At 36.9% G+C, this 11,221-nt stretch overlaps 1 protein-coding gene across 8 annotated transcripts in view; it reads left to right on the top strand.

Moving 5' to 3' along the window:
• Positions 1-10,923, top strand: part of Osbpl3 (oxysterol binding protein like 3) — a 204,426-nt gene extending 193,503 nt beyond the window's left edge. For all 8 annotated transcript variants that reach the window (XM_087206645.1, XM_087206642.1, XM_087206641.1 and 5 more), the window contains one exon: positions 7,009-10,923. In XM_087206645.1, coding sequence (XP_087062771.1) covers positions 7,009-7,105 — 97 coding nt within the window. In that variant the 3' untranslated portion in view covers positions 7,106-10,923. The remainder of the gene's footprint in view (positions 1-7,008) is intronic.
• Positions 10,924-11,221: the final 298 nt, after the last annotated feature.

Below are 11,221 nucleotides of genomic sequence, written 5' to 3' on the forward strand. Positions count from 1 at the left end.
GATGCAAACATATCCAGGAAATTAAAAACTCCATTGAAAGTTAATGCAGCAGATTAAGCCAATGTGAGGACGGAATATCAGATATAGAAGACAGGATGAGTTAGTGACCAGGAAAATAAAAATTTCTTAGAAATAGTACGGGACCATGAGAAATCAACCCAGCAGCTGCTAGATGATGCAAAGAAGAATAACATAAGACTGATCGGAATCAGTGAAGAAACAGGAGAGAGTGCACATGACATAAAAAAGAAAAACAATTATTCACAAAAGTAAGGGCAGAAAACTTTCCAAGAAGGGGAAAAGAATTTGACATACAGACAAGTGAGGCATGTAGGACTCCAACTACCTGTGATAAAAAAATCTACACCTAGGCATATAATAGTTAAGATTCCAGAAACCCAACAGAACAAAATCCTACAAGCATTTAGAGAAAAGAAACAAATTACATACAAAGGAAAACCCATCAGAATCACAGCACACTTCTCAACACAAACCCTCAAGGCAAGAAGAGCCTGCGGTGAAGTATTTCAAGCCCTAAAAGAAAACAACCTCCAACCCAGATTGGTGGACCCTGCAAAACGATCTCTCAAAATTGATGGAGAAATAAGATACCTTCATGATGAAGAGCACCTGAGGAACTTCATGAATACCAAACCAGCACTCAAAAAAATTTTAAACAATATCCTAGTAAAAGATGAGGATCACAACCCCAGGAAGCCCCGCAGAATGAATCCATCAGGGAAGACAAGAAAATAAATGCAAAGGGGGAGAATTTAACAATGAGAAAAGGTCATGACAAGGATATGTTGGTACATATCAATTACCACAATCAAGATTAATGGTCTCAATTCACCAATCAAAAGAAATAGATTGGCAGAATGGGTCAAGAAGCAAGATCCAACAATAAGCTGCATTCAAGAAACACATAATTCAAAAAGAAACTCATAAAATGAAAGTTAAAAGGTAGAAAACAATACTCCATGCAACAGGAACCTGAAAAAAAGCAGGAGTAGCTATCCTATTTGCAGATCAAGTGGATTTCAAACCAACACTACTTAAAAGAGACAAAGAAGGGCCAGGGATTTAGCTCAGTGCTTCAACCGCCTGCCTCACAAGCACAAAGTCCTGAGTTCGATCCCCAGTATCCCCCCCACAAACAAAAGGGAGACAAAAAAGGCCACTACATCCATGTACAAAGAACGATCCAAGAGGAAGAGATGACAATCATAAATATATATGCACCAAGCACTAGTGCACCCAACTATATAAAGCAAATAGCAATAGACATGAAAAATCAAATAAGCACTAATACAGTAGTAGTGGGAGACCTCAATACCCCAGTGTCACAAATACATCAACCAGACAAAAAAATTACAAAAAACTAGAACTCAAACTCTTGAACAAATGGAATTAACAGATGTTTACAGAGTGTTTCACCCCACAAAATCAGAATACACATTCTTTTCAGCTGCACACGGTTGTTCTCCAAAATACACCACCTACTCACTCATAGAACATGTTTAAGTAAGTGCAAAGGAATTGATGTTATCCTTTGTATATTATCAGACCATAGTGTGATGAAATTGGAGATCAATAGCAAAAGAAACCGCAAGAATTTCATAAACATGGAAATTGAACACACTTCTGAACAACTAATGGGTCACAGAAGCAATTAAGAAATCAGACAGTTTCTACAATTAAATCACAATGCCAGTACAACATATTGGAATCTATGGGACACAATGAAAGCAGTCTTATGAGGGAAATTCATAGCAGTGAATTCTCATATTAGGAAAACAGCAAGCACAAATAAAAAATCTAATGTGGAACCTCACGCTTCTAGAAGCAGAAGAGCAGAACAAACCCAAGGCTCGTACAAGGGAGGAAATTATAAAGGTCAGAGCAGAAATCAATGCAATGGAGACTAAGAATGATACAAAAACATCAATGAAGCAAAAAGTTGGTTCTTTGAAAGAATAAACAAAAATGACAACTTCCCAAAAAAAACAAATCCATGCAATTAGGAAAGAAAAGGATGAAATTACAACAGACCCAGCAGAAATCCAGAGGATCATCAATACCTACTTCAAGAACCTATACACAGGCTGGGGATTTAGCTCAGTAGTTCCGCCTCCTGCCTCGCAAGCACAAGGTCCGAGTTCGATCCCTGGTACCAAAAAATGAAAATAAAAACAACAACAAAAAAGAACCTATACACCAATAAGATGGAAAACACAGACGAAATGGACAGATTTCTAATACATATGAATTACCAAAGTTGAATGAAGATGACCTAAAAATTCTAAACAACCCAATATCAATCAATGAAATTGAAAACTTAATTAAAAACTTACCAACAAAGAAAAGCCTGGATCCTGATGGCTTCACTGCCGAATTCTACAATACATTTAGAGAACTGTTGCCATTACTGTTTAAACTCTTCAATGAAATTGAAAGGAAAGCAATACTCCCAAATTCATTCAGGCAATAAGTGTCACCTTGATCCCCAAAGCAGAGAAAGACCCAACCTAAAAAGAGAATTATAGGCCAATCTCACTCATGAATATAGATGCAAAAAACCTCAATAAGATACTGGCAAACAGAATGAAGAACATCAAGAGGATCATAATCCCTGACCAAGTAGGATTCATCCCAGGGATGCAGGGATGGTTCAACATACGCAAATCAATTAATGTAATACACTATATTAATAAAGCCAAGAACAAAAACCATATGATCATGTCAATAGATGCAGAAAAAGCCTTTGACAAAATCCAACACCCATTCATGATAAAACCCCAATAGAAAATTGGAAAAGACAGTCTCTATTTCAACCTGATAAAGGCCATCTATAGGGGCTGGGGATTTAGCTCAGTGGTTTTGCTGCCTGCTGTGCAAGCGCAAGGACCCGAGTTTGATCCCCAGTACCAAAAAAAAAAGCCATCTATGAAAAACCAACAGCCAGTATCATACTAAATTGTAAAAACTGAAATCCTTTATGCTAGAATCAGGATCAAGACAAGGATGTCCACTATCAGCACTCCTGTTCAATATAGTTTTGGAAACATTAGCCATAGCAATTAGACAAGAGAAAGAAAAGGAATAAAGATGGGAAACAAAGAAGTTAATTTGTCACTATTTGCAGATGACATGATACTGTATAGAAGACCCCAAGAACTCTACCAAAAGTCTGCCAGACTTAATAACCAGATTCAGTAGAGTACCTAGATAGATACAAGGTCAACACACAAAAGTTAATAGCCTTCCTGTACATGAACTACAGACTCGCTGAGAGAGGAACTGGAGAAACAGCTCTTCACAATAGCATCCAAAAAAATGAAATACCTAGGAATCAACTTAATGAAAGAAATCAAAGACCTCTACTCTGAAAACTACAGCACTCTGAATAAAGAGATCAAAAAGGATATCAGACAATGGAAAGACATCCCTTACTCCTGGGTAGGAAGACTCAACATAGTGAAAATGGCCATACTTCCAAAACTGCTATATAGGTTCAGTGCCATCCCAATTGAAATCCCAACAGCATACTTCACAGACCTTGAGAAAAGAATCCAAAAGTTCATTTGGAACAAGAAAAAACCTAGAATAGCAAAAGCAGTTTTAGGCAACAAAGACAAGGTAGGGGGTATCACAATCCCCAACTTGCAACTATACTACAAAGCTACTATGATAAAAACAGCATGCTACTGGCAAAGAAACAGACCCAAGGATCAGTGGAACTGATTAGAAGTTGCAGAAACAACTCCAGACACACTCAGCCACCTCATCTTCAACAAAGGAGCCAAACACCCTCACTGAAGGAAAGATAGCCTCTTTCATAAATAGTGCTGGAAAAACTAGGTTTCAGTTTGCCAAAGATTAAAACTAGACCTATATCCAATCCCTGGTACCAAAAAAAAACACCAAAACTAGACCTATATCTCTCACCATGCAATAAACTAAAATTGAAGTGTATTAAAGATCTAAATATTAAAATAGAAACACTAAACTGACTGGAAGAGAGGTTAGGTAGAATTCTTGAAGACATTCGTGTAGGAAAGGATTTCATGAACAAAACTTCAGTTGCACATGATCTAGCACAAAGAATGAACAAGTGGGATCTCTCCTTATTAAAAAGCTTCTGCATGGCAAGAGAAAACAACAACAGCACCAAGAGACAACTCACAATGTGGGAAAAAATTTTTACCAGCTGTTCCTCAGACAAAGGTCTACTATCTAGAATATATAAAGAATTTTTAAAAATCAGACCTCCCAGATTTAAAGACCCAATCCAAAAATGGGGATCTGAAATGAACAGACATTTCTCAGACAAAGAAGTAGAAATAGCAAATAAACATGAAAAAATGTTCAACATCACTGGTCATTCGAGAGATGCAAATGAAAACAATGCCAAGATTCCACCTCAGCCCAAAAGAATGGTTGCTATCATGAAATCAACCAATAACAAATGCTGGCAGGGCTGTGGGGAGAAAGGAACTCTTCTCCATTGTTGGTGGGAGTGTAGACTGGTGCTACCACTGTGGAAATCAGTATGGAAATACCTCAAAGGTCTAGGATTAGAGGTCCTATTTGATCCAGCTATTTCCATACTGGGTATCTTCCCTAAAGAATTAAAAGTATTATACCGCAGCGATATATGTGCACCCATGCTCATAGTGGCATATTTTATAATAGGTAAAACTTGGAAATAGACCAGTTGCCCATCAGCTGGAGACTGGATAAAGAAAATGTTTGTTTTTTTATAAAATGGAGTACTACTCAGCCATAAAGAATGAGAAACTAGAGTCATTTATGTCTAAATAGATGCACATTGAAGCAATACTCTTAAGTGAAATGAATAGGACATACATGTGTAAATACCGAATAGTTTCTGTGGTGTGAGAAACTGAAAGTGTAAATAAGGATCAAAATTTATAATAGATAATGTGAAATAGGAAGGAAAGTCCAATAGGAAGGGAGGGGTGGGGGAAAGGAATAAATGAGAAAAGGAAAAATTGGAAATAAAGTCTTTGTAAATAGGGAGGGGTGGAGGGGTTGAAGGGAGGGCAGGGGAAGGGGGAACAAAAAAATAAGAACCAAGAGAGATTATGTAAAGATACAAGTTCCCAGTGATGAATGTCAGCATACTATGTACCTAAAATGTACCAATAAATTTAGTGAAAAAAATAATGAAGGCAGATAGCTATGAAGAAGTACCCTAAGATAATAATCATCAGTCTAGCTTTTGCATGATCTTTTTATTTTTTCTCTGTACTTCTCTCATGTATAATACAATAAAGGGAATTTTGTCTCTTTAAAAAAATGACTTCCCCAAACCTGTGGAGCAACATGGGAAATGAATTAACATTCTAATGCAAGGTATGGAATGTTATGTGCGCTGGCATTGCAAACATAGGAGAATTACATCTGCAATGGAAAAGGACTGAAAACTGGCAGTTGGGGTGGCCATCGCTCTTTTTCCTTTCAACTCTTTGTAAACTTATCAAGGTATTGGAAGGTGAACTTTTTTTAAAAACTGGGGGGAAACGTGAGAGTTGCTCAGCAGTAGCAGTCCTACTTGGGACTGTTCAAATTAGAAACATGACAGAGAGCTATCGGAAAGGAATGTAGGAACCCAGGTGTCACTGCTAGTGCTTCTTGAGGATCAGCCAAATACCATTGGAAATTCCAAGCGAAGACCACACCACAGGCCAGCTCAGCCCTCTTTGTTCTGATATACAGATTGGCTCATTTTAAACAAGTCCCTTTATTTGAATAGGGAAATAAGTGTGGTACAAAAATCCACATTCCTGAAAATGTGGGAAAACCAGTACTCCACTTTTGCTCCTGAAACTTATGGCAATATCAGTTAAAATTACACATGTAAGTGCTCTTTGACCTAGCACTGCTAACTATAGGGATTTTTAATGTAACTATACTTATAAACATACAAAGTAACATATGCTTTATTTGTAATAACTAGAATTTATAAACAATCTTAAGTGGCCATCTGTAAGGTGCCTCTTAGATACCTTGTGGCCTATCCATACACTGGAGTATTATGCAACTGTTTAAAAAGAAAATGAGGAATCCCCTATCTCTGAAGTCATCAGAATTTTCCTATAAAAAGTAAATGATAAATCTTGTTGATTTTGCAGCCATAAAGTCTCAGTAGCAGTTAACTCAGCTGTTTAACAAAAAAGCAACTATAGAGGGTATTTAAACAAATGGGTATGGGTTTGTTCCAATAAACAGTATTTCAAAGATAGAATGATAGACTTGACCTTTGGGCTGCAGTTTGTTGACTCCTGCTGATCATGCTGATGGGAAAATATCATTTGTGTCTTGCTACATCAGATATTCAGGGGTGGACCACTGTTTAGCACCATGGCTGTGTAAAAACGGGAGAGGGTACAGTGTATATGGGCAGCCATGCATGTACATACATTCATGGATTCTTCCTGAAAAAAGTGAAAAGGATAGCATCATTGTTTGTAGAAGAACCAGGAGGCTGGGAGACAGGGCTAGGAAGAAAACTTTTAGCTTTTATCCCTTTTATGGCTTTGGAAATTTGATCTCTATAGCATACTATCTATTCAAAAAAAATAGTAAAGCAGGACTGTTCTCTCCAGTTCTTCCTATTCCTATATTTCTTTAATGTTAACTTACCACTTTCATGAACAACCTGGTTGAAGTGTAACTTTTACATAGTTATTACCAAGGGATGACTGTCATCCAGCCATGTTTTCTGTGCAACAAATTATCCCTCCATTTGTCCTCTCAGAAGCACTACTTTTCACAGGCTCTAGGTTTGAGAAATTAATGTCAGAAATTATAAAATGCCTCCAAGCTTCCAGTCTCCACACGGTTCCAGTGTGGGAGCATCACACATATGTGGGTCACACGTATGTGATAATGGGGGTGGGGAAGGGACAGGAAAGAGGGAGGGAGAGAAAAGACTTGACATCATTTTCAAGAGTTTACAAGAAACTGTTTCTTCTTTCACAGGAAATCCAGTGATGACTCTTGGGTGAGCAATGGCACCTATTTAGAACTTAGAAAAGATTTTGGTTTTTCCAAATTGAACCATCCTGTCTTGTGGTGAAAAGCAAAGAAGAAGAAAGATATATTCTCGTACTTTTCCCATGTTTGCTTCTGGAAGCAGTGCCACCTGTGTCTGTATGTGTAAAAGGTGTTATCCAGAATAATCCCTTGTGCTTAGCTAGCATTGTAAGTATTGAAGTATATATTTTCTTCAGTGGGTTTCTTTACAATTCCAAACGTTATCATGATTATTTATATGGATGTGGAACACCTTGATATTTCTTTTTATATATAAACTGTTTAATAAAAATGAAAGATTGAATGTTAATATGTGGATTAAAAAGGAAGCTTTAACACTAATTTCCCAAAGGTTAGGGAAAATTCAAATTAAATTTATGCCTTATAAAATTACGTTGGAGGAAAAAAATCAACCTCTCCCAGGTGCATTAAGAAATAAGACCCAGAGTTACTCACCCATGCATAAGCTACCAAGTTTAATTTGGTAGCTGAGATATCTTTTTGCCTCAGACAGCTCTTGAATTGCTCGTACAGAACAATTCCGCTGGTGCTGGAGTCTGAGGATTTCCATTTGCATTTTAGTGATTAAGGGGATGGCAGAAGATAGTGGAATGCATGTTTTTATATAAGATGGACACTGCACCTTCTACAAGGGGAAGCATTTGCGCTTGTCCCTCCCTGTAGTTCTGTTCCCTTATGTAAAATTGTACCCTCTGGTTGTCATCAACCAGAGAAATCTGCACTAATTTAATGTCCTAATGGCATCCCCAAGAGATGGTAGGAAATTTTTCCTTAGTGAAAGCTAAATCCTTGACAAATGAAGAAATTGTTTCCCTCTTCCCACCCACTCCACCCCTAGCTTGTGACCCCTCCTGTTTGGCCATATAGCTGTGGAATATGCAGTGTCCCAGGTTTCTATAAAACATACAATGTATTCCACACAATAGTTGGACTTTCTAAAAGTTTAGCAAAATAACTGATTACGGCCAGGGATTTAGCTCAGTGGTTCCGGCACCTGCCTTGCAAGGGCAAGGACTCGAGTTCGATCCCCGGTACCAAAAAAAAAAAAACAAAAAAACAAAAAAACCTGATTATTTTAAATAACTCAATATGTTTTTCTTAAATACTGTTCTGGTATTTTCTACCTCTTAGTAAGCACCGCATTTTCGATCTTGTATAAAAAGAATGACCATCTGCCTTATAGACAACTGTAGAGTTGATGTGCTTCTTTTGTGTTGTCTTCTGATAAAGCTTTAAGTGTCTTACCCCTTTCCTACACTTTCTTCTCATTTATGTAACTGTGAGTTCTGCAGCAGTCTCAATAGATTATACTACTGAAAGGGGAAACTTTTCAAAGTGTGTTATTTCAAATTACAGTAATATAATTTGTGCAGTAGTAGAATTGTATTCTCAAAGCAATTCTAGCTTCTGCCCAGATTACATTAAAACCAAAGCCTAATTGTGCAGCTTTTTACTCAAAAACCCATGAAAATATCAGGTGTGTGATGTGGTAAAGAAATTTCTCCTAGAAACATGTTTAGATAGTTAAAGAATTTCATCGATGTAGAATGCTATGAATGAAGGAATAAAACAACAGAAAAAGGATGCCTGGTTTGGGGATTTAGCTTAGTGGTGCCACCACCTGCCTCGCAAGCGCAAGATCCTGAGCTCGATCCCCGGTACCGCAAAAAAAAAAAAGGATGCCTGATATTTTAGTGTCACACCAAATAACCAGTTGGACAGCACTACATGTTTAAATGGACAGTTATTTAGAGTGGATTAGTATCCTTTTAGAGTCTGCAAGTGACTGACATTTTAAAACAACTCATTAAATATTAGACGCATTTATTACATTTTATGGAGACACCAAAATAAACACAATGTGGGTAGCACTTCGATTTCTAAGCAGTTGAATGATACAATTCAATTCTTTGGTGTGTGCTTTCTTTTCTTTTCAAGCATTTATCCAGATTCGGCTCACAGACATAAAGAAGCACGCTGTAAATTTAAGCATACTTGGGGAAAACATACCTCATTTTCACAATGTGAGAATAAATGTAGAAATTTTAGTAATATTGGCTGTTAAATAGGCCAGCTCCAGAGGCTGACTCAAAGAAGAAAAAGACAACAAAAACAAAATGTACAGCCTGAATGGAAGTAGCTTTATCACACAGTATTTAGAAATTCTTTAATTGTTCTAATACTGTTATTTTAATTAATTTTATGCTTTCTTTTGGAATCACAAAAACAACAGGACCAAATATCACTTTTGTAGTCATCTAATTTGAATTTGGGGTGGAAATGAGTGAAATTAGGTACAGAACTATACTCAAATTTTGAAACCACTAACCAGTACCTGTATCTTTACAAAGGGCTTTTCTAATGCATTCCATTATTTGAATCTTTAAACTACCTTGAGGAGAAAATGGCTTTTTTCTTTCAGTCCTTTCTCTCAAAAGTTCCTTTCAACCAGATTTATATGTCAAGAGCTTTTATATTTTTAAGATAAAGAAAACAGAAAGTTGACATTGTTTGGGAAGAATTGAGGTAGAATTTAGTTTTCTGGACTCTGAATCTCTCTATTAAATAATGCCAATCACCACACCATTGTATATACATGTTTTAACCTCTATTTTAATCCTAATTATTCCATCCTAAATTTATGGTAAATCACATATTCTTGGAAATGGGACCTTGTACAGGCACCCATAGTGCATATTGGATATTCTTGTTGCCACTGTTGACTACCCCGAATTACAGGAGTGAATGTCTGGCTTCTGCAGTCTTGCATGGGACCAAATGGGTTCCTTTCCCAGACCCCAGGGCACCCTAAGGCAGGTGTTTCCCTAGTCACAGAAAATAATAAATGCTTCAGTGCAGCTTCTACCTGCAGTTCACCTCCCAAAAGCTAGGTGGGTTGTGGCACTAACTAAACAGGTGGGGCTCCCTTTAGGATACCAGCACAGTTATCTACCAAGTACCCAGAATGTCCCAGCATGGCCCCTCACACACACACACCTTTATTTGCTTCATGGAGGACTCTCCAAAGGCAAAAAATATACAAACTGATTTTTTCAAAATGTTTACTTCATTTGGGCTGCTGCTTTTCTCATATCCTACTTTTAATTATTTCTGGTAAGTCAATTTCTTGGGCTTAGGGCACTGTCCTTCATTTGTACTATCCAGATTTAATAAGTAATCTTGTTCTACTACTAAAGATGTCAAGCCTAAAAAAAAAAACAATAAAGTGTTTATTCAGCTGTTGGGCTTTGGTGTAGGTCTACTACATGTATTACATATTATATTATGGCTTCCAGCTATTGTAGAATTTTCTCAGACCTTTCAGTTACGAGTAGGAGCAATAAGAAATTGTTCTTATTATTTTAAGAATAATAGCTACAGTGTTTTGGTATAATTTATTTGAATGTCTTTAATTTTGATATTAACATCTATTTTTGCTAGCAGATGACAGCTATCTTCATGTGCTTTACTTCTGCATTGCATTAATCTGTTACTGTTAGTCTTTTTCTGTGTTGGAAATCTATATCACATCAGTATCTGAAAATCATGACAGTCTGAACTGCAAAATATTTTTGCAGACTTGGTTTTGGGTAATGCAGCAATCAGAAGTGATTCATTTATTTTATTCATGATGATTTTTATCTTCTGTTACCCTCAGAGGATACTTTTTAAAAAAGAATATTTGTAAATCTTTTGTTTAACTGTTTGTAAAATTATTTTCTGTCTAAATCCCACCATTTGTCCCAAGGTCCTGTGGCTTCCCAAACACTCCTGTTAATTTGTTTAACTCCCTTATGTAGCTACTGATAATTCACTATGAATAAATAACATGGAAAAAGACCACTTTGTCTTTGTTTTTCTGGGTAATGGGTATTTGTGGTTGATGGAAGAGGACAGAGCAAAGCTCTTGCCTTAGTTCTTTCCAGGAAGAAATATATCAGGTTACCTAAAATGATAAGTGTTGGAGATAAGAATACCTCAGGCACAAACTGGGAAACCATGCCGTTGAGGTAAGTATTGGTCCCAACTTTTCCCAGTCATACTACAGATAAAGGTCTCCCAGATCTTGGAATAGGACAGTCCCAAGGAGCCCCTTCCTTTAACCTTATCATGTATGGAAATATTATTTTCTCTGTAT

Source organism: Heterocephalus glaber, unplaced genomic scaffold (genome assembly GCF_053883595.1).
Source record: "Heterocephalus glaber isolate CG9 unplaced genomic scaffold, H.glaber_assembly_v1.0 deba00000676, whole genome shotgun sequence".
Classification (NCBI taxonomy): Eukaryota; Metazoa; Chordata; class Mammalia; order Rodentia; family Bathyergidae; genus Heterocephalus; species Heterocephalus glaber.